Source organism: Eublepharis macularius, chromosome 14, assembly GCF_028583425.1.
Source record: "Eublepharis macularius isolate TG4126 chromosome 14, MPM_Emac_v1.0, whole genome shotgun sequence".
Lineage (NCBI taxonomy): Eukaryota > Metazoa > Chordata > Lepidosauria > Squamata > Eublepharidae > Eublepharis > Eublepharis macularius.
In genome coordinates, this window is record NC_072803.1 from 8,190,951 (window position 1) to 8,215,021 (window position 24,071).

The 24,071-nt window shown below is 47.7% G+C and overlaps 1 protein-coding gene across 1 annotated transcript in view; it reads left to right on the forward strand.

Annotated features, from left to right (window-relative positions):
• The window catches only part of GRIK4 (glutamate ionotropic receptor kainate type subunit 4), a 363,935-nt gene that overhangs the window by 303,977 nt on the left and 35,887 nt on the right, over nt 1–24,071 (forward strand). The window contains exon 12 of the mRNA XM_054997839.1: nt 22,028–22,141. Within this exon, the coding sequence (XP_054853814.1) occupies nt 22,028–22,141 (114 nt within the window). The remainder of the gene's footprint in view (nt 1–22,027; nt 22,142–24,071) is intronic.

Consider the following 24,071-nt stretch of genomic DNA (forward strand, 5'->3'; position numbering starts at 1 on the left):
CAGGGCTTTTGTTCAATGGGAACGTGGTGGACCGGAGTTCTGGAACCTCTTGAAAATGGTCACATGGCTGGTGGCCCTGCCCCCTGATCTCTAGACAGAGAGGAGTTTAGATTGCCCTCCACGCTGTGGCGTGGAGGGTAATCTAAAACTCCCCTCTGTCTGGAGCTAAGGGGGCGGGGCCACCAGCCATGTGACCATTTTCTCCTAGGGCAACTCACTGAGTTCCACCACCTCTTTTCCCAGAAAAAAAGCCCTGGTTGTCCTTAGCAATGTCTCATCATCCAGTGAGGAGATGTCGGCAGCTAACCCTCTTGCTGATCCAGCTCTTGAGAAGCTGGGGATGCTTTGGAAGAGATTCTTCAGAAAGCAGCTACCAACGAAGCCCAATTTACCTGTCGCCCATCACTCATCTTCAGAAAAGAGGAAAGCAGGCCGAGAAGTAGCTTTGTCAAGTGCCATGTAACTTAATTAGCTGGCATCCAAACTGCTGCCTTTGGAACAAACGACCCTCAGCTGCATCTTGGCTGATATTTATTGCTTGTTGCTGCAACATCTCCTAGAATGGAGAGGTTTCAGTCAGAGGGAAGAGCCCCTCTGTGAGTGGCAGTATACCGAGACTCTGTTCCGATTCCTGTAACAGAACTAATAATCTAGGTTAATAGCAAGGTACGAGGGGAACACAGAAGAAGCCGAGTTGGGGGGTGGGGGGAGGACGAGGTGATGAAAATACAAGCCTGTTTCCATGTAAGCTAGCTCTGCACTCTGCCACTTGTCTCGTTATTGTCAACCGGGTACGGTGCGGTGGGCTCCATGCCCGTCCGCTTGCTGATCTGTTTAAAATTCATGGCAAAGCAAAAAATAGAAACCGTATGAATTTTTATAAACTGAGTGGTTGCGGGTAGGGACTGGTGATAGCTTTAGGCATCGCAGTGCCCTAGGCAAAACATTAAGCTTCTCCAAACACAGCCTGCGCTTCGGATGCTTGCGAAGGGCTGTGGTGGAAGTTTTCATTTCTTCCTCTCCCAGTGCCGATGTGGTGCCAGCCTTACCCTTCTCTGCATCTTCTTTTGCCCGTCCCCGCTGTCTTTAATGATGATGGGGACTGCTGAGCTCCTGCAGCCCTCCGTTGCTGCTTCATACCAAGGAAGCTTTTGCTCTTCTGGCTTTGTCCTTATTCGGGTAGCATTCCTCTTGTTCGCCTCTCTCTAGCTTCAGGATCTTCAACTTTGCTGCAGTTTCTTAGCAATATCAAGGCACTTCTGGGAGGGCACAGACCCTCCTAGGACGGCGCTGCCACTTGCCATCCTAGGCAACCCTCCTATTGATAAAATCGACACTGCAGACTTGCAAAAACAACAACAAAACTTGGGAGACACCCAGCTCTAATCACACTGGATCTCAGGCTGTCCTTTATATTGAATTAAATGTGAACCCTTACTCTTGACAGCCGGAATTCCAGATATTGAGAGGCATCGTGACCCCCGTGTTGCTCATCAAAACACTTGCAAGAAACGGTGGGGTGGGGGCAATAACTGCTGTATGATGCCAAGCAGAAAATAGAACTGTTAATGAACACCAGGGTTGTGGCAGATTTAAAAAAAAAAAAAGTGGAATTGGCAAATTAAAATTCTAAAAATATATCTGATTAAAATTACCCTCAAAATGATATCAGTAAATAGATAAGTGCCAAAGTCTGTTAAAAGATGGTCGGAAGAAGAGGCAGAGCAGCTCATCACATGCCTAAAGGCTGACTGTTACCGTAGCATGCCTTGCCCTGAGCCAAGAAGGGAAATGTGCACACAAGAGCAAAGTTCCCCGCCGTGTGGATGAACTTGCTAGACTTCCCTCACTTATTCCTCTGCAGTGATCAAAGGGAGATTAGAAAGAGAGAGTGCTGAATTGCAACTGATAACAAAGCTCCCAAGACAATGCATCCACCTGGATTGAATCGAGACCTAGGCTTCCTGTCTCATTACCAATGCTGATTCCTCCACACTCACCACCCCTCTGCATACCCTACCCTATCCAATCACAGCTGCTATTGTTATCCACCAGCTATTGTCATTCAGCATCTGAAATCACTCCACCCACCAAGATATAAGGAAAGATGGACTCACATTCTAGCTGTATCTGAAGTAGTGAGCTGTGGCTCATAAAAGCTCGTACTCTACCACAAATTTCGTTAGTCTTATAGGTGCTACTGGACTCTTGCTCTTTTCTAATGGTACAGACAGTCTAACACGGAAGGGCTCTGCACCTGCCACCTAACTAGAGTTGAGTGCATGGTGATTCTTGCTGGATTGGCATCGTGGTAATTACCTGTGCCAGTGTGTGTGAATCCTGCCCCCCCCCTTGCACCCAACAAGCCATTGGCACAGTCAAAGATGAAAAGGCAGTGTTTGCCGGACTTGTCACACAGCCTCACGTGGAAGGAACTGTGGGCTGTGTGGGTGTGTTTTCACGCACAGTTGTATTGTAGCTTCTTCCAAGGAGCTCAGGGCACCAGACATGGACATTATCCTGCTAATGAGAATGACTGGCCCTAAGCCCCTTGTTAAGCTTCGTGGCTGTGTGAGGATTCAAACCCCAGTCCTGGCAACATCCACTATTCCCACTATTGAGTCTAGGCCAGTGATTTGACTTGGAGACAAAGTCCGGGCCAGACCTCCTGTGTTTTCTATTTTTAGGGAGGCTCGACTAGCCTCAACCAGGGCCAGGGCGTTTTCAGTCCTGGCCCCGACCTGGTGGAACTGTCTGTCAGAAGACCCTCGGGCCCGCCAAGACCTTGTGTCCTTCCGGCGGGCCAGTAAGACAGAGATGTTCCACCAGGCATTTGGTTGAGGCCAGCATTTCAGATCCATCAAACTAGCCTCCCGGCCGGTCTCCTACCAATGGGGGGCAATATGACCATCTGCCCCCACGCACAAGCTGTGACCAATTGAGCATTCATTCACATCTCACCCCTTCTCCTCTCCTATATGGGTGCAAGGAAGGGTGAAGGGAATCCCATCCCGGAACACTGGGAATTACGTTCTGGAGCTATTTTTTATGCCGCTGAACTTGGATTGGCTCTTGTGATTCTATGATTTTACTGTTTTATCTATTGTATTTATTTGTATGCTGTAATCCGCCCTGAGCCCACCCATGAGGATGGTGGACTATACATTTAATAAATGATAATGATAATGATCATTTAAAAGCTACTTGGAGGGGATCTTTGTTGGGGAAACAGCATGGGGCCGGGGGGGGGGGGGGTAGGTGTGGCCTGGTTAACCCTCACCTTTGTCCAAGCTGCTGTCCCAGTCAGAGAGTCCAAATGTACATTATGTTTCTCAGATGTGCAACCATGGGTTGAGTCATGGACACATTCTGGGAACTTCATGCTTTCCAATTAAAAAATGCTTTCCAAGTGCCTGATTCAGGTTGGGGCTACATTGTGCAGGTGGGAGGGACTTCCATGTTCCACCCCATCCTATTTGCCTGACTTGAAATAGCCTCAGAGAGCTACTGTTTGCTCTGTTAAGCAAATTGCCAAGTTGCTGTATTAGAACACAGGCTGCCACCACTCACCCCCAGCAAACAGGGCAAAGAGGAGTTCTATGGGGCCATTTCAGGTTGGGGAAAAGGTGCAAGGAGGAACGGGTGAGCCCTTTTTCTGTACGCACTGCAGTGTCAATGTTAATTTGGCACCAGGTTGCCTAGGAAGCAGGGAACAGGTCTCTTGCCCTGAGGAGTTTGCAGCCCAGATTTCTCTATTTCTTAATTGACACAACACAGGTACATTGGGAAAGTAGAAGACTTGTTTTTTAGTTTAAAAAAAGTAAACTATCACCAACGCAGAGACCCCCAAACGATTATTTGTAACTGACATTTTGGCCTAAATATGTCATCTGTATTAGGGAGAAACTCCTATAGAAGGGGAAATGTCTTTTTACAGTATTCCTTGCTGGAAAATAATAAGCATTTTTCATCAAAATTGACATCATTCTGCAAATGCTATCGATTTCAAATGGTCTGTACTTTGCACTGAGTGGAAAAATGTCCTCCGTGAAAAATTACAGCCTGCTTCACTGCTGATAAAACTATTAGCAAATGTAATATTAGGCAGCCTGATCATCTGCCGGCATGTACTTTTTGACGTGGATTGATTTCTGTGGAGCTTGAGTCAAAGTTCATCCCCCAACAACCAAGCAGGTGGGAAAAGGAAGATCTTGGAGACAAAGCCACCTTGCAGTCCTATCTTGACTTAACCCCTTGCAGTCCTGTCTCGACTTAACCCCTTGCAGTCCTGTCTCGACTTTAGGCCAGAAATCTTGCGCAACTTCCTTTTAGAAGACACTCAGAGCTCAGTGACTTATGCTGCGGCCAGATTCTGATCCTTAGCCGTTAGGAAACGCAGACTCCTTTTAGCTGAAAATGTGGTATAATTCCTTTTGCCGTTTTTTCTTAACTAGGGATGTGCGTTTCGGCATTCAGAATGCCGAAAGAATGCCGAAACAAAAGTGTTTCGGCTTCTTTCGGGGAATGCCGAAACGTTTCGGGGAATGCCGAAACGTTTCGGGTAGCCGAAAGAAAAAAGCCGAAACGTTTCGGGATTCTTTCGGCTTTCTTTCGGCTTTTCTATGGGAAAATGCCTCCGTCTTCCAGGACGCCTGGAGGAGGCATTTTCCCACCGAATAAGCCCAAAATTGGTGGGGACCTTCCTCTAACCCTTCTCTAACAACCACCCAAGTTTCAGACAGATTGGACTTTGGGGGGCCATGTTATGGCCCCCCAAAGCAGGTCCCCCCATCCTCCCATAAGAAAGCGAAGGAGCAGCATATTGTTAGCATGCTGCTGCTGATCTTTCTTCATTATTTCCTATGGGGAAAAAATGAAGAGGCAGGCTTCCTTTGCCAGGGGTGGCATTTTGCATGCAAAATGCCCCCCAGCCCTCAGGGGCCCTTCTCCCACCCCTCCTCCCACCCCCCACCAAGGCTCAGCCTGCTCCCACTTGGGGGGGCCATTTCATGGCCTCCCCAAGTAGGTGCTCTAATCTCTACCACTGACAGCTGGGGGAGGCTTGTGTTGCCAGGGGTGGCATTTTGCATGCAAAATGCCCCCCAACCCTCTGGGGCCCTTCTCCCACCCCTCCTCCCACCCCCCACCAAGGCTCAGCCTGCTCCCACTTGGGGGGGGGCATTTCATGGCCTCCCCAAGTAGGTGCTCTGCTCTCATCTCTACCACTGACAGCTGGGGGAGGCTTGTGTTGCCAGGGGTGTCATTTTGCATGCAAAATGCCCCCCAGCCCTCTGGGGCCCTTCTCCCACCCTTCCTCCCACCCCCCACCAAGGCTCAGCCTGCTCCCACTTGGGGGGGGGCATTTCATGGCCTCCCCAAGTAGGTGCTCTGCTCTCATCTCTACCACTGACAGCTGGGGGAGGCTTGTGTTGCCAGGGGTGTCATTTTGCATGCAAAATGCCCCCCAGCCCTCTGGGGCCCTTCTCCCACCCTTCCTCCCACCCCCCACCAAGGCTCAGACTGCTCCCACTTGGGGGGGCATTTCATGGCCTCCCCAAGTAGGTCCTCTCATCCCCTAAAGTCCACCCCTTACAGCCCCACACAAACCCAATTCCCCCCCAGCTGCCACACACAGACCCAAATCCCCACATTAGCCCCTCACAGACCCAAATCCACCCCCACCTGCCCCACACCCATAACCCCAGGAACAGGCTGGCAAAGGCCAGCCCTCTCCCTTTGTTCCCTATGCTGGGAACTTCTAAACTCTCTTTCCCTGGGCAATTCTGCACAGCCCAGGGGTGCCACAATGGTGGGCACACTTCTGAGTGCCAGCTGGTCCCTGTGAAAGAGCACCTGAACCACAGACACCCTCCCTCAAATTCCCCCACCACATACAGAGATGGCTGGCCAGCCAGCCCCATTGTTCCCTATGATGGGAACCAACTGCGCAACAAAGAATAAAACAAGAACAACACAAAATAAAGTTTTAAAAAAATTATATTCTCCCTTCCAAAGTACAAGTAGGCAAAGCATTATGACACATTACACCAGCAGTCCCCCACACAGAAAAATTAAAACAAAACTCACTTAACATCAGAGAATCACAAAGCATGATTCCTGTCAAAAACACTTTATTTCTTGAACAGCTTTAGGTTACACAGCAGGGGGGAACACCAAAGGGCATGGCAGCACTATCTTACACAAAAATAACACAACTCACTTCACATTAAAGAATCACCCCAAAAAATTGCTGTCAAAAGCACTTTATTTCTGTAACTGCTTTAGGTTACACAGTAGGAAGGCACCACAGAGCAGGAAAGCAGTGTACTACACAAAAATAACACAACTCACTTCACATCAGAGAATCACACAAACACAATTGCTGTCAAAAACGGTGAAGTGGGTTTTATTATTTTTTGTAGTACATTGCTATCATGCCCTGTTGTGCCCTCCTACTGTGTAACCTAAAGCTGTTCAAGAAATAAAGTGTTTTTGCCAGGAATTGTGTTTTTGTGATTCTCTGATGTTAAGTGAGTTGTGTTATTTTTGTGTAAGATAGTGCTGCCATGCCCTTTGGTGTTCCCCCCTGCTGTGTAACCTAAAGCAGTTCAAGAAATAAAGTGTTTTTAACAGGAATTGTGCTTTGTGATTCTCTGATGTTAAGTGAGTTGTGTTATTTTTGTGTAAGATAGTGCTGCCATGCCCTTTGGTGTTCCCCCCTGCTGTGTAACCTAAAGCTGTTCAAGAAATAAAGTGTTTTTGACAGGAATCATGCTTTGTGATTCTCTGATGTTAAGTGAGTTTTGTTTTAATTTTTCTGTGTGGGGGACTGCTGGTGTAATGTGTCATAATGCTTTCCCTACATCATAGGGAACAATGGGGCTGACTGGCCAGCCATCTCTGTAGGTGTTGGGGGAATTTGAGGGAGGGTGTCTGTGGTTCAGGTGCTCTTTCACAGGGACCAGCTGGCACTCAAAAGTGTGCCCACCATTGTGGCACCCCTGGGCTGTGCAGAATTGCCCAGGGAAAGAGAGTTTAGAAGTTCCCAGCATAGGGAACAAAGGGAGAGGGCTGGCCTTTGCCAGCCTGTTCCTGGGGTTATGGGTGTGGGGCAGGTGGGGGTGGATTTGGGTCTGTGAGGGGCTAATGTGGGGATTTGGGTCTGTGTGTGGCAGCTGGGGGGGAATTGGGTTTGTGTGGGGCTGTAAGGGGTGGACTTTAGGGGCTGAGAGGACCTACTTGGGGAGGCCATGAAATGCCCCCCCCCAAGTGGGAGCAGTCTGAGCCTTGGTGGGGGGTGGGAGGAAGGGTGGGAGAAGGGCCCCAGAGGGCTGGGGGGCATTTTGCATGCAAAATGACACCCCTGGCAACACAAGCCTCCCCCAGCTGTCAGTGGTAGAGATGAGAGCAGAGCACCTACTTGGGGAGGCCATGAAATGGCCCCCCCAAGTGGGAGCAGGCTGAGCCTTGGTGGGGGGTGGGAGGAGGGGTGGGAGAAGGGCCCCTGAGGGCTGGGGGGCATTTTGCATGCAAAATGCCACCCCTGGCAAAGGAAGCCTGCCTCTTCATTTTTTCCCCATAGGAAATAATGAAGAAAGATCAGCAGCAGCATGCTAACAATATGCTGCTCCTTCGCTTTCTTATGGGAGGATGGGGGGACCTGCTTTGGGGGGCCATAACATGGCCCCCCAAAGTCCAATCTGTCTGAAACTTGGGTGGTTGTTAGAGAAGGGTTAGAGGAAGGTCCCCACCAATTTTGGGCTTATTCGGTGGGAAAATGCCTCCTCCAGGCGTCCTGGAAGACGGAGGCATTTTCCCATAGAAAAAAGCCGAAAGAATGCCGAAATAATGCCGAAAGAATCCCGAAAGCCGAAAGCCGAAAGAGATTCTTGTTTCGGCTTTCGGCTTTAACGATAGAGAATCTTCTTTCGGCTTTCTACTTTCGGCTATAGCCGAAAATTTTTGGCTTGCACACCCCTATTCTTAACTCTTTTTTATCGTCATTGTTTTTATTTCATCAATTCTGCCAGCACTAATGCTCTGATCTTATTGTTATGCCCTGATGTAATAACTTATTTTTTTATCGCAGATTTGTTTTGTTTTACTGGCTTGTGCTGTAATAATAAATGACTGAATTGGAGAGAAAGCCACAGCTCAGCCAAAAGATCACCCATAATAACATGTCATTTTCAAAAGTGTCATATCGATACACACTTCTTATGTTCCCAAGCAATGGGAAGTTACAGGGATAACATTACCATTTTAGCATTCACTGAAACAGGAGCGGAGACTTCTGATGTCTTCATAACATTTACAAGCAGAACATAGCAGAAATGCAGGCACTCCTAGAGCAGGTAACAAAATCCCAGAGAGCTACCTGAGCACTCCCCAACATGTAAAGAGTCCAGTAGCACCTTTAAGACTAACCAACTTGATTGTAGTGTAAGCTTTCGAGAACCACAGCTCTCTTTGTCAGATACATCTGACATGCTAGTGGACTCTTTACTATTTTGCAACTACAGACTAAAACGGCTAACTCCTCTGGATCTCTCCCCAACATGGCTGCAGTAAACTTAAGCAAGAAACTTTCAGCTTTCTTTCCCTCCAGGGCCACCTCTGTTTCCTTGTTTCCAGGGCTTTTTTTCAGCTGGAATGTGGTGGAATGGAGTTCTAAAACCTCTTGAAAATGGTCACATGGCTGGTGGCCCCGCCCCCTGATCTCCAGACAGAGGGGAGTTTAGATTGCCCTCCACACCGCGGAGAGCAATCTAAACTCCCCTCTGTCTGGAGATCAGGGGGCGGAGCCACCAGCCATGTGACCATTTTTGCCAAGAGCGATTTAAACTTTTAAAAACTCCCCCCTTGTTCCAGCTGACCCCAAGTGACGTCATTGGCCCAGGGAGCTTGCACGCACTTTGCACGCGCACATGTGGTACCAGGGGCACCACCTCCTGCCAAGAGTTGCCCCCTGTGCTGGCAACCCACTGAGTTCCACTGCCTCTTTCCCCAGAAAAAAAGCCCTGCTTGTTTCTATACCCAAACTTCTCTTTTTCTCTCTGAGATGCCTCTGCTGAGCACTGTCTACCCCTTGCCAATGAGTTGCCCATTTGGAGCCCTTTGGAAAGTTGTTAAGAATGGTCAGAAAGTTAATATTAAGAAACATTAACATTCTGACCATTCCTTTACAGCGATCAAGCCAGCCAGACGTGACCGTGTGATCAAATGAGATGAATCAGTGTGTTGCAGGACAAATTACAAGAAAGAAGTAGTCAGATACATTGCCTCTCAGGAAATTATAACACCCATAAAAGAAAAGTGTGATGAAACGTGTAATATACTTTAAAATCCAAATATAGACGTACAATTAAAATTTGCTTTATGACTAAAGTAGGATTATAATGCAATTGACTGCCTTCAATCGAACCTCAGATCTAAAGTTAGCTATTATGAAATTCACCTGTTCTAGTCGGAGTAGTAATTGCACAGACTGAAGAAGACTGCGGTTTTATGGAATCAGAGATCAGTCAGTAGCTAGCTGGGAGGTACTTGATTGTGACTCAGCCTGCCTTTTGATAACCATTTCTTCTAAGATTCGCTTTAACTTGCACTCCATGTGTCTGACAAAGGTTGCTTTGACCCTTGGAAGCTCACACCATGGAAATCTAGTCGGTTTCTAAGGTGCTACTGGCCCAAATCTTGCTCTTCTACTACAGACCAACACAGTTGCCCACCTGAAATTTAATTTTCCTGGTTGCAATTTCTGCCTTAAACCACAGACCCTACATGATGGCACAGTAACGAAGGAAACGGTAACTCTCACAAGCTTGGGTTTGATTCTTAGGATGACTGGCAAATCATATTCGCCTTGCATTTAAATGACAAGAGACGCACACCTTGTGTGCTAAGGAAGAATGAAATAGCAGGGAAGTGTTATTTCTTAAACAAGAATCATAACAACTTGCAGGGTAATGAGTTTATCCCATGTAACAAACTTTGCCAAGATAACAAAAAGACCCACCGCGATCTCTTCTTTTCCAGCAGAGCTGGCTTTTAATTACCCCGCAGTGTTTTCTGCACAACTCAGCAAGCTAGGATTCCCATGAACCGGCTTCTCCTTTTTAGTTCTGTGTGCATAAATTGAACCAAAACGGAATCCAGAGGGGAGACCGGCAGAAAGCATTAGCATAACTTACTTCCTAAATGCAGTGAACGCCTCCAGAATACTTCAGCTGTAGTCGGCGTGATTGAAGCTTGGAGACCTGACCCTGGAAAATCTGAACACCTTCTCAAGTATGGTGCACTCTTCCATCTTGTTAATCGTGCTTTGCAGATGAAAGCATGAGAATGGAATAGAAGGAACTCGCAGGATGCTGGGAGGGGAGTACTTATGGATCCTTGCATGACTACTTTTCTAGGTAAAGGGAAGTGCCGCTTGAAAAGCCATTGCTGCTTCCAATTATTAGATGCCTCTTTGTTCCTGTTGAGTACAACTGTCAGAGAAAGGAAATGCTCTATCAACATAATGGGTGTGCGTTTTTACACTGCTACACTTTAGCTGTGATTTTGCGGAAGGGAGAAAGTGCCAATTTATCACAGCTTCAACCCCCCCCCCCTTCCAAACTCATGAACTTGCTCCAGCTGCTGTCATCTGGAATCTGAGAACAGAAGAAGGCAGCTTGGGATCCTCATTTGGGTCCAGTAGCATCTTAAAGACCAACTAGCTTTCCAGGACACGAGCTTTCAAGAGTCAGAGCTCCCTTCATCAGATATGAGGAACAGAAAAAGGAAAGGGTCCTATAATCCAGCAGAGGGTGGGAGGCGTATTGTTGAGAGGGAGCCAGTTTGGTGTAGTGGTTAAGAGCGCGGGACTCTAATCTGGAGAGCCGGGTTTGATTCCCCACTCCTCCGCTTGAAGCCAGCTGGGTGACCTTGGGTCAGTCACAGGTCTCTCAGAGCTCTCTCAGCCCCACCCACCTCACAGGGTGTTTGTTGTGGGGATAATAATGACATACTTTGTAAACCACTCTGAGTGGGCATTAAGTTGTCCTGAAGGGCGGTATATAAATCTAATGTTGTTGTTGTTGTTGTTGTAAATTAGAGTATCATGAAGCTAGCTATAATGCATGTTGTAGTTAGCTTGATAGGGCCTGGGTGCAAAGTGCAGAAAATTAGCCTCTCTTATACAAGAAAAATCCTATGGCTCAATTCAACCCTGTTCCAAATTTGCAAATAAACTCAATTTCAGCAATCTTGCATTGTAATTTTCCTTTGAAGTTTTGCTGCCTGAGCGTGGCTCCTCTGAGGTCAGTGATGGAGTGGCCTGGCAAATTAAAGTGTTCTCCCAAAGATTTTTTAACGTTGTGATTTTTGATATCAGCTTTATGCAAATTTATTGTTTTGCAAAGGGACTGACCCGTTTTTCTGATACAGAGAGTCGAAGGGCATTGCTGACACTTGATGGCATATATAACGTTAGAAGATGAACAAATGAATGGACCTGAGACGGTATAGCTGGTGCTGTTAGGTCCAGTGATTGTGTTGTCAGGGTGAATATGGGAGCAGAGTTGGCATCTTTGTTTATTGCAGGCCCTGGTCCCAGAGTTCACATCCATGTTGGGAAGTGTATTGTTGTGAGTGAGGAATTGTTTAAGGTTGGGGGGGCTGTCTGTGGGCAAGAAAAGGTTTGCCTCCCAATCTCTGTGAGAGAGCAGCAGCATTGTCCAGCTTAGGTTGCAGGTCATTAATGATGTATTGAATGGTTTGATGTGGGAGCTGTATGAGACTACTAGTGGTGTTCTGTTGTTCCATTCAGGCTTATCTTGTAGCAGTTCATCCTTTGGTATCGTCTTTTGGCTTTGCTGATTTGTTTTCTTACTATATCTGTTGGGTATTGTAATACCAGAAATCTTTGTTGTAGATCACACAGTGAGAATCTCTGTCAGAGGTGATTGGAGTAGATGCAGCTGTAGCGTAGAGCATTAGATATGTTCGGCAATCAACTGGTTTTCGGTATAAAGTGGTTCTTAAGTTTCCATCATGTGTTTGTACAGTGGTGGTTAGAAAATGTACTTCCTGTGTGGATTGACTCATGGTCATCAATGAATCTCAAGTACAAGAGGGCTGTTAGCGGATAGATGCTGAGGAAGCGCCGTTCCAAGTCAGCCAAAAAGATGCTGGCATATTGTGGTGCCATGTGGGTGCCCTCAGCTGTGCCGCTGAGCTGATCATCATCAAATCAAAACTGGCAGAGCTTGGTAGCAAGGTCAGGGGTGTTGTTCTCGGAGATGGTATTCCTAATGGCTTGTATTCCATCTTTGTGAGGGGGGATGTTGCCCAAAAATGGTGGCCAAAAGTGGTGTTACCTGGAAGATTGCCAATCGGTTGTAGTTGTCTTTCCAAGTCTGTGGTGTCGTGCACGTAACTGGGGGCATTGATGGCATAGGGTCTGGGTATGGAGTCCAAGTATCCAGACACTCCTATAGTCACAGTGCCTATGCCAGAGGCATCAGGACATCCTGGGTTGCTGACCTTCTGTATTTCGGGCAGAAGACAGAAAGTGTCTAGTCGAGGGTCCTGTGGTGTTTCTGTATAGATTTGTTCTTGTGTGGGTGTGGGTAATTCATTTATAAACCATGGGATCCTGACTTTCACCGTCATAGAGTTGAAAGGGACTTCATCAGAGGAACCTGAGCTTACCTTCCAGAATAGACTGCACAGTTCTTGGGTCCTGCTGAGCCTCAAGCCGGATATCTTTCTCAGTTGCCCTGACGTTGCCCTGACTTTCTCATACTCATCACAGCTCTCAGTAGGGAAGGTGGCTATGTTTGAAACTGTGGGTTTCATCAGATCTTTGATCCAATTGGGAAAGTAGGGCCAAAATGGGATGGCTGAGAGTGTTAAAGTGTAGTCTGCAATGAGGTTTTTGTTCTTTGCTTATCTGTTATCAGTTCTGTTATCTAGCTAGTAGGGACTGAGATTCACTTGCTTAGGGAGGAAACCCACGCAACTGGATTCAGAAGCATGCAGATAAAAGCATTTTGGCATCCAAAAGCCAGTTTGCATTATGTCAGTTCTTACCTATAGTGTATGATTAAAGCAAAAAGCATTAAGAATGCATAATGCTTAGCGTAAGGGCAGGAGTTGCAACCATCATCTGTAGATTTTCATCAGATCTACCTTACCTCACTCACACGTGTGCCATCAAAAAACAAAATAGAAGGGACATCTTAAATTCCCATGCAAGTTACAGTTATGGACCATAGTAACAAGCCTTCTGAAGAAGGGAGCTGTGACACTCAAAAACGTATACTCTGAAAATCTTTTTGGTCTTTAAGGTGCCACTAGACTCAAACCCTGCTGTTCCAACAAGCCTTTTGCATATAACCTTTTTTGCACGGGGATCATCTTACATTTAGGAATGTCTTCCTTTGGGGTGAATACAGTAAATAATTCCATTCTCCCATTCTCCCGGGGCATACAGCTCATGTCTTTTTGATTTCCCCCTTATAAGGAGCACCCACAGCCTTCTTATTTGCAAGCACGGGTGTGACTTGTGAGAATATCTTGCCCCATTTGTTTCTGTAACTTGGCATGAAGCACCCGAACAGCTGAAGGGGCAGCAGGCGCAGAAGACAGCCTCTGGGTGGGGGGTGCTAAGTGCTGCGGGGGTCTTGTCTAGCAGGTCTTCTCTCACAGGCTGCCATCTTAAACTGTGGCCAAAGACCATTCATCTCCATTAGAGTCAGAAGGAAGGAGCTTCGTCTGCCCACAGTAGCGGAACCTTCCACTGGGATGCCATCCTCGCATTCTCACTCTCAGTCTGTTTAATTGGCAAGTTTCTGGGATTCAGGTTTGGCCTCCGCAGTTAATAACAGCCCTGCTGCATCTTCTGATGCTGAACCGGAGACAGCATCGGCGTTTAATGACAGCCAAGCCGGGTCATGTTTTTAATTTCAGGCAGCAGTCTGTCAGGAGACCCTCCGATACAAGGAGTATTTTCCTCTAATTCCAGCAACATTCTGCCTCGGAAGCATCCGGAGGTACTGGTGCTACTATAATATGCTTTCTGTTTCTTGAAATTTCCCCCTTGACTTTTATTTGCCTCTTTTTTAAAAAGTTTGTGGACCGACACCCTGAGCCAATAAATAAAATTCATACATATGTCATAGCCTGCAAGGCAGGACAGATGGACAAATTTCAACTGCTCTCCCACTAGCCGTGCTGACCTTTCAGGGCCACCGTTGGAGAGGCATAACAGAAGTCATGGCAGATCCCCCTTCTCAGAATGGCTGCCTCTACTTTAAATCCCCAGATCTTCCAGGCAGCCGTTCTGTGCTAGCCAAACCTCTGCGGACCTCTCGTCTCCCAGACGGCTTTACGTTAATATTCAGGGTCATTTTGAATCAGTTCTGACATCTGTACGCAATAAAAATGCGAGTCGCTGGGCAGATGTCATTCTACAGCAATTTATTGTTCTGCAGATATGACTGAGGTGTCAAATTAAAGCACCAAACAATATAGATTTGCCAAAAATAGTACATTTGCCCTAAATGTCACGCATACTCAACAAACAGACAAAATCTGAGGTCAGCATGACAACTCACCACTTTGACAAAACGGGACATCAGGAACCCAAATGCAACATGAACTCTTCAGTAAGGAGCCAGTTTTCTGGAACTGGTCACTTTTTTTTGCCTCTGCTCATGCTTTCCACCAAAAGGACCTCTGCTTTGGCTTAAATCCCACCCAATGAAAATCTGCGGAAACGTGCTTAAATTTGGCATCTCTGTCCTTAATTAATTAACAGCTGCAGTGGAATTAGTCCGAGCCAAAAGCCCTGCCGCTGTTCATGTGCTTGATTCCACTTGCGTGGTTCCTTAATACATTTTGTCCCATTTGAAATGCACACCGAGTCCAAATCTCAGCGGATGGAAAGTGTCGCAAACTCTGTCATGTATAATGACTTGCTCTCCAACTGAGGATGACGCTTTCTGTCCTTAGTACCTAAACCGACATTTTGACCCTTCGGAATAACATTCATTCCTCACCTGGAGAAGACAAATCTGGGTCTTTGACTGATGTGTGCAGGGAGAATGAAAGGGCGTTTTGCATGTGAATGTGTGTATTTCTTTCCCACCAGAATTGATGCTTAAAAACCATAGTGGCTTTAAAAAAAAAATCTGCTGTCACAGGCCAGCTGCTTTTTGGAATTCTTATTATATATCTGTTCAATATAGAGGAGCTAAGAAGGATATAATGTGACACTTGGGCTCAGCAACCTTGAGGGAAAGCCATTCAGAAAACGAGGGGAAGAGCTGTCATTCTGTTTCTCTAGCTAAACTGTTTCCTGCTTGAGAATACAGGATCGCAAGGAAGTGGCTTAGCCCTGATTTTGATCCAAGATGTGCATTCCAGGAGAGAAGATCTAGAGGCAATGATTCTGGGGCCCTGGGCAAAAGTCCAGGATGAGTCCCAAGAATTCTGGCCACCACCACCCTGCCGCCCCCTCCCCCCTCCAGGCCACCCAAGGCTCAAGTAAGGGGTAGCCTTTGCCCTGTGCAAAGGAGGCAGGGGGCAGGCCAGCAGTGGCTCTTCCTCTTCTTTTTCTCGTCATTGAGCGCTGGGCAAAACCGTGAGAGGTTGGCAACCACCCAGTCTGGGGCATTGGGCAGTACCCCCAGATGCACCATAACTAAGACTGTCCTCAGGCACTGTAGCCCAAACACATCTTGGCGAGGCCAAAAAAGTCTGTATCTTTCCCTGATTATTATATAGAATGTTACCCTTTTTGGAAAAAAAACCCTGTTAGGCATTATGTATCTCTGGCTTGCTAAGAAGAAAAAAATACAAAATGCGCTGAAACAGAACTAAGGTCAGATCAAGGTAAAAGCGTCAGGCTCAGCCTTGGATATATTGGGTCGCTCCATTCATACACAGGTTTCCTCTTCTCTGTTGACCGAGCTGCCTTTGTCCTCTTTCAAAGTCTGAAATCCCATGTGGCATCTGTAGCGGTCTCCACTTCAGAAGTATCTTGAATAGAAGGTGAAGGTTTGACTTGTCCAAATGTAAACTATTGCGGCTGCCTTGACCCATGTGCCAGCCTCATGTATAACCAGCTTCTTTTTCCTCCTCTAGTTTTAGTTTATTTTGCTTTGCCAAGAGGGCAATAAAGGAGATATTCCCACAAGCCGACACTTCTGTTTTCTCTCCTGAAGCGCCGCCTGCCTTTTATAGCTTCTCTCTCCGAATGCCATCTATAACTTAGAGAAATTTTTTCGGGCCGCTGTCAGAACAGGATAGATTCAGTAGGTTTTATGAAAATCTCGCAGCAGTGGTAGGATCTGGTACCCAGCACAGCAAGATACACATGCAACATTTCTGTCATGCCACATTTACAGCTCATGTTATGAATCCTGAGAGATAAATCATTGCTTTATTGTCTCTACAAGCCTCTCTCCAGCAAGAAGTCCACACAACTCAGGGCAGTAAAGTCTTAAGTTCGTTTATTCACAAACCATTTTCCCAAACAGTACAGCTGCCTCATACCTTGCAAGTCACCCTGATGCGTGAGAGAGATGGCACGATGCTGTCAAGCTTTTTTTTTTTAAAAAAAGAAAGCAATCCAAAGTCATTAGAAGAGAGCGACAGTAATAAAATCATATTTAAAATTAAAATCCTTATCTGAGTTACATGATTATTAAATTGGAAAGAGTTTTTAAAAATTTAATTTGCATTGCGCCGTTGACAGCTCTTATTTCTCATCAAGAGTGCAATGTCTCCACCTCTGTTGGCGGGTGAGCTGAGGATAGCTGCATCCCATTTATTTGTGGTCGCTTCTGCAGTGTCCTTTCCTCTGGAGGTGGTGGTGGGATTTGGCGGCAGCTTCCCGCTGCAAAATATGCACCACTGTAAAAGAAAGGATTGAATTTCGTCAGCAAAGTTATTTTGTGTTTTTGAGGGAGATGATCTATCCATGGAACAGGAATGCTTTCTTGAGGAAAGAGATCAGAAGAGAAGAGCAGCCATGATAAGATGGGCCAATAAGAACTTGAGTATTTCAAATAAAATTAGAGTGGTTAAGATGTTTTTAATCTCGAAAATGATGTACTTATTCCAAACACTCCCAATAGAGTTGAATATAAAACAGCTAGAAAAATGGAATGGGGCAATTAGAGAGTGGATTTTTGGAAGTAAAAAATCCAGAGTTCAACAGAAGTTCATATATAACCCGCAGAACGTAATGGGGTGGGGTATACCTAACATAATAAATTATTATGAAGCCTTCAATATTAAAGCACTTATAGATATAGAACAGGACGTGGACCAGAAATGGGCTAGATTGGAAAATGAGCTAAACCAGGGAGCAGGGAGGTTTGGTATTTTTACAGGAGAGGTGAACAAGGAATATGTCAAAGCAAGGGGGCCTAGGAAAACGGTACTGAAGGTTTGGAAGAAATGGCAACCGATTTGGTTAAGTAAACCTTCCGATTGGGCACCAATAGAAAGTATATACGAGGAAGCCAATGACCCGCATTGGTGGGAAGTACTTAAAGAAAAAGGCCTTACTAGAGTAAGGGACATGTATGACGAAGAAGAGAACTCAGACAAAAGGCCCACCTAGTCTGGCAAAGGAAGAAGAAAGTCGCTTTCCCATATTGTTTCTTCCCAACAAGCGGCATTCAGAGGAATCTCTGGGCATCGAAGTTCTCTTTAGCTATCAGAGTTTATAGCCATCGATGGACCTTTCCTGCATGAATGGCCATCACCACCAGATGGAGGGGAACTCTCTTTTCTTGGCAGTGAGGGTGATATCATCCCTGCAGGCCTTCTGAACCAAACTGAGAATTCTTCCAAGCTGGATTGAGAAGGGATGGTTCCTGGTGTTCGATTTTGGTTGTTGCATGTTTTATTCCTGTGATTCTTTGATGGTGTTAGACCTTTGGGAGAATTGCTTCATTTGATTTTAATTGCACGTTGCTTTGGGTACCTTGGGTAGGAAACGGATGATAAATAGTTTAAATAAATTAAAATCGTGGATCAAACGGTACAGAGAGCGCTTCCACATTGCCCTGATGCTCCCACCCCATCCTCCCTGCCTCTGTGCAGTGTTTGAAGTAAGGATTGGATTAAACCCACCGGACCTGCTCCTGTTCTCCAATTATTTGAGAACCACCTCTAAGTGACCTATGCGCTTAGAGTCAATGTGCTTTGAAGAGAGAGGTCAGCCCATGCAATCCTGACCTGTCCAGACAGACTCATCTGTGCAGGACATCAGCTGCGAGCCATGATGTGTTGAGTAATCAGGTGATGTAGATGAGCAAGCTGAATAAATGAGCAACAGCTGGGCACACTTTGTACTTTAACCTGATTGTTTGGAAAGGTACTTGGAGATCGGCCCTGCGAATCAGCGTTTATGGTGGGCGCATTAAACACTTTACTCCAGCTTAATTAACCCAAAACAACAGCTATTTCTTTGGTTCATCACTCATGATAATGACTGTAGACTAAACAAACAATCAAATATGAAATGGAGGGGGTGATAAAGATTCAGGGACGGGACTGTGGCTAAGTGGTAGAGATTCTGCTCTGCATGTGGAAGGCCCCAGGTTCAGTATCTAGCATCTCTGCTTCAAAAAGGATTGGGTAAAAAGAAGCACCTGAGAGCCTGGAGAGGCACTGCTAGTCAAAGTAGACCAGATCGGCCTTGATTGGCAAAGGGTCTGACTCAGCAAAAGGCAGCTTTCATAAGTTCCATTCTCAGTGGCAGAGAACACAGGGGGGAGAAAGTGGCTCAGCGGCTGAGCACATGCTTTGCATATGCAAGGTCTGAGGTTCAATCTCCACAACTGAGAGTGGAACTACATGAGACAAATGGCACGTGAACGCACTTACATGTGTTTTCCCGTTGCTTTCCTGTCCACTCACACAGCGCGGCCACACTGCATGCATCCCCACGTTTGTTCTGGCTTGGGCTGGCACGGGTTCTTCAGCGTTCCTCCATGAAACGGGATGCTATCCCATCATGCACCTCCACTTTGCCAAGCATCCCTTTTCCCTCTTTCTTCCCCCTCCTTCATCCCCATCCACCCCTCCCCCCCCCCAAGTTGAGAGATGGGCTGTACTGATGATTTTAAGAGAGAAGGTTCCACCAGGTGCTCCCTCTTCCCCCCTCCGCCTTTGCATTTCTCTTCAGACCTCCCACCAAGCATCCCTTTCCCCTCTTTCACCCTCCACTTTCCCATCCACCCCCACCCTTTCTCCTGGTTGGGAAGCAGAAGCAGACAAAAGTGGCCGTTCTACAGCGGTGAATCGCTGATGCTGCCCGCAAGCACTCGCCACTGTAATTACACATATAGCCCATAAGTGCACGGACTAGGGCTACAGGACACGTGCTCACCTCGGGGAAGATGGACACGGGTGGGTAGGAACAGACATGATTGTATTCACTTGCACAGACATGTGTAATTCGTTACTTGTGGTTTAGCCCAACAAACAACAACAACAACATTCGATTTATATACCGCCCTTCAGGACAACTTAATGCCCTCTCAGAGCGGTTTACAAAGTATCTCATTATTATCCCCACAACAAACACCCTGTGAGGTGGGTGGGGCTGAGAGAGCTCTGAGAGAGCTGTGACTGACCCAAGGTCACCCCGCTGGCTTCAAGTGGAGGAGTGGGGAATCAAACCCGGCTCTCCAGATTAGAGTCCCATGAAATAGCAAGAAAGACACACACACGCATACAAAGTTACCTTACACTGAATCAGACCGTTGGTCCATCAAGGTCAATATTGTCTGCTCTGGCTGGCCGTCGCACTGCAGGGTCTCAGGCAGAGGTTCTTCACTTCATCTCCTGCCTGGTCCTCTTAACTGGAGATACTGGGGATCAACCCTGAGGCCTTCTGCCTGCAAAGCAGAGGCTCCTTCTCCGAGCCGTGGCCCCTTCCTCCAGATCCGCTGCCTGTCAGAGTAGACCACATTGGGGTTGGTGTCCCGGGGTTTGACTCGGCATGGGTTCAAATGAGCTGCAAGTTCCTGTTCCGATCTCAGCCCACAGCTTATTGGGTGGCCTTAGGTACCCCCCTCAAGCCTCAACGCCCCCCCCCCCAGCCAAATGGTAGAATGACTCACTTCCCAGACTGCTGCAAGGATTCCTGGGATAATGGATGCGAATTGCTTTGAACGCCCCAGGAAAGTGCTATGCAAACATGGAGCGTAGTTATTCAAACTTGTGATTGCATCGATTTGTTAAGACAGAAGGGTCACAGAAGGGTCACCGTCCCCAGCGAGAAACCCAGTGGATTCAAATCCATATTTGATACTCAGCCGGATCTTTGCTTTTTTTTTCTTCTTCCGGCTCCTTCTCCGAGATTCCAGTTCCTCAGCACAGCGCTTGCTCCACACCTGTCCTTTACCAGTATGGTGTAGTAGTTAGAGTGCTGGACTTAAATCAGGGAGACCCAGGTTCAAATCCCTGCTCTGCCACTGCCTTGCTCACTGGGTGACCTTGGGCCAGTCACACCCTCTCAGCCTAACCTACCCCACAGGATTGTTGTGAGGATAAACTGGAGAATGATGTAAGCCACTTTGGAGCCTTACTGGGGAGAAAGGTGGGGTGTATATAAATGAAGTAAGTAAATAAATAGCCTGCCCCCTCCCCCTCAAGGTGCTGCCTCGGGAGGGAGGTGTCCATGGGAGGTTTTAATCCCAGCCAAAGCAGCAACTTCTCCTGATGGGGAAAACTTCTTTCCACACGGGAGCCTCAGCTTCTGGCAGAGATGGTAATATCTCCAGAGCAGGCCCAGGCCCTGCTGCTTTCTGCCAGGGTCCCAATCCACTTTGGAAGAGACATCTCCTGTGTTGGGAATGGGGGATGTTTTCGCTTCTCCCTCCACGCTGCAAAGGCCTTGGAGCCTAAGAGGCCCTCTTTTATCCCAAAGGAGGGTTGGAAGTTGGAAGGATTTTGTCCTATGATGTATAGAAGCCATCAAATCCTGTGAAGGGAACAAAAACGCAGCGCTTACTGAGCACAGGGAGCTCTCCAGATGGGGGAGGAAGCCTCTGTCACAGCCAGTGATTTGCACTAGACTAGAATGCCTGCCCCCCCCATTCAAAGAACTATTATTTTTTTACCCTTCCTCTCACTGAGACAGAGAGCCTGCATTTCCCTCTGCAATCCAAGCCCTACACCCTTTGATCCCCTGAGGGGAAGTGATAAAACTTCCCACTTGCTCAGCTGGAAGCTTCCCTATGGGCAAAGCTCACACTCTCTGCCAAACCGTGGCAGAGCAGAACTCACAGCTCGCTCAACTGGCGACAGAGGCATTACCACCACAAGCTCAATGCCTTGTGTGCAATTTTGGGAACTTGGGATCAAATCCCTGCCAAGCAACCCGGTCCAGTGCACAGTCTTGAGCAAATCACCATCTCTCAAGGGACTGAACCTCATTGAGAGTCTCTCTGCACGAGACTTCTTACACGGCAATGCTCAAGCGTACGGAGATGCAATGTTAGCTGAGAAGTGTAGTTTAAAAAAACGGAGCCGCAGAGATTGCTCCTCAGAGGGTTCGTTAATTTCATCTTTGCCTCCCCAAAGGAGAGGTGAAATTGACAAAGCTTTCGGGGAGGTGAAGATGAAATTAACAAACCCTCTGAGGAGCGATCTCTGCTGGCTCTGTCTTTTTAAACTATGCTTCCTGGCTAACATTGCATCTCCCAACACTTGAACACCCCCATGTAAAACGTCTCGTGCAGAGAGACTCTGGATTTCTGTGAGATGAAAAATGTTGATCTGAAGCCCTTTGTGGAAGATGTAAGTGTAATACATGTGTATGTTGATGTGTATATGTATTAGTTTGGCAATATCATGAGAAAGCTATAGGTTGGAGGGCAGGGAATGGGAGTCTTGCTAAGCCTAACCTGATCAAGGAGCATGTCCCCTTCATGTGCTTCTGCCCCCCCCCCATTTCTTCCAGGGCTCACTTGAGAAGAGTTCTTGAGCTTCTGCATGTTCCTTTCTTTTTTAGAAAGCCGATTTGGCAGTGGCCGGACTGACAATTACTGCTGAACGAGAGAAGGTGATTGATTTCTCGAAGCCGTTCATGAATCTGGGGATCAGCATCCTCTATCGAGTTCACATGGTAAGAGACACCATTTAGAACCTCTTATGTCTTTAAAGATATTTGCAAGCCATCGTTCATTGTGAGCCAGGGAGCAGTGACGACTGACTCATGGCAACATTTCCCCTTTGCCCCCTCATTTGAAATGCAAGTGGCCGATCTCTCGCCTCTCATGGCCTTGCCACATGTTCTGTATCTGTCTGTATCTCTCTCCAACAATTCAGAGGGCTCCTTTCCATGGAGACGAAGCTGAAGGCATTGCTGGTAGCCTGGTCAAATGAGGAAATCATGTATTCGCTGCAACATTATGATCCCTCCTTTCTCACTATGCACAGTGACTCAAGACAGCTTACTTTGTTAACTAAAAGCTAGTAGACAAGAAAATTAGAACTGGTACAATGACTTCACGCAGGCAACAGCAGCAAAAAGCTCTTAACATCCTGCACAAGCATGACTCGCCACCGGCATCTCAGAGCCAAAACAGACGAGACGCTGGATGTGTGGAGGACATGCGTCAGTTTCCCGCAAGGTTCCACGTGAAGTGTAGTGAGAAAGAACCTCTGCCAGGGAGAAGAGGGAGATTCTCTCCCTCTTCTCCCTGGCAGAGGTTCTTTTTCTAGGCGTCTCCTCCAGTCCGCTTGACTCCCTCCTGCCACCACCAGCTCCCCTTGCTCCCCTAAAAACACTCCACAGCTAGAGGGAGCTGAGCATGTGGGTGGGAGCAAGAGGGAGCTGATTGTGCAGGCGGCGGTCAGAGGGAGCTGGCAGCGGCAATTGGCTCCTTGTCCTTCTTGCCCACCAGTGCCCCTGAGCAGTGCACTCCCCTTGCTCCCCTAAACAGGGATGGTGCCAGGGTTTCCAGCGCCCAAGGCCGGGGATGTGCGTGCGTGCACATGCATGCGCACACCCGAACTGCGTGATGACATCACATGTGATGTCATCACGCAGTGTGCTCTGTGGGCCAGCCCCATTGGTGCGGCGGGTGGCTGGGACGGTGGGTGGGTGCCCTGTGCCGCCTCGGACGCCTGCCGTGCCTGGTCTGGGGCTGCTGTTCCCAGCTGGGGTGTGTGTGCTGGCAGCAGTAGCAGCGCGGGGCAGGACGGCTGGGAGGCTACAGCAGCTGCGGCTTCCCATCCCTCCCGCTTAGCCACCAGCACTGCCACCGCCAGCTCTGTGGCATGCACCTCCACCCCCGGCGCCCCCTCCGGGCCCCCGCGCTCGAGGTGGGGGCCTACCTGCCTCAATGTGTGCACCGGCCCTGCCCCTAAATGCGCTCAGCAGCCAGAGGGAGCCGAGCACACTGGCAGCAACGAGAGGGACAAAGAGCCTGTCATTACTGCCAGCTTCCTCTGACCTTTTCACTGCACTTTTCGTGGAACCTTGCGGGAAACTGATACATGACCTCCGTGCATCAGGCATCTCGTCTGTTTGGGCTCTTAGTTGACATCAAAGGCCCATCTAAATGAACACTTAAACCCAAGAAGCTGCCTTATGCTGAATCAGACCTTTGGTCCATCAGGGTCAGTTGCTTAGACTGACAGCGGCTGTCTAGAGCCTCAGCCAGAAGTCTTTTACATCCCCTGTTATCTGCTCTTTTTAAACTGGGGATTCTGGGGACCGAACCTGGGAGGTTCTGCATGCAAAGCAGATGCTCTGCCACCGAGCCACAGACCATCCCCGGAAATAAGATGGACTTATGCAGTATTTGAAACTGAGCCACAGAAAGGCCCTTCTTAGTTTGTCCAGGAGGTCGTTGCAAAGAACTGGGGCTGCTACTGAAAAGGAGTGTTTGACTAAGTGGATAGGTTTAAGAGAAGCTTCCAGTTGAAGGAAACTCTGAGATGACCTCAGGCAGAGCTCAAAATCCAGCCGTGGCAGGCAGAGGAACACACGAAGCTGCCTTCTGTTGAGTCTGGCCCTTGGCGCTTCCAGCACCAACCTTGTCCACTTC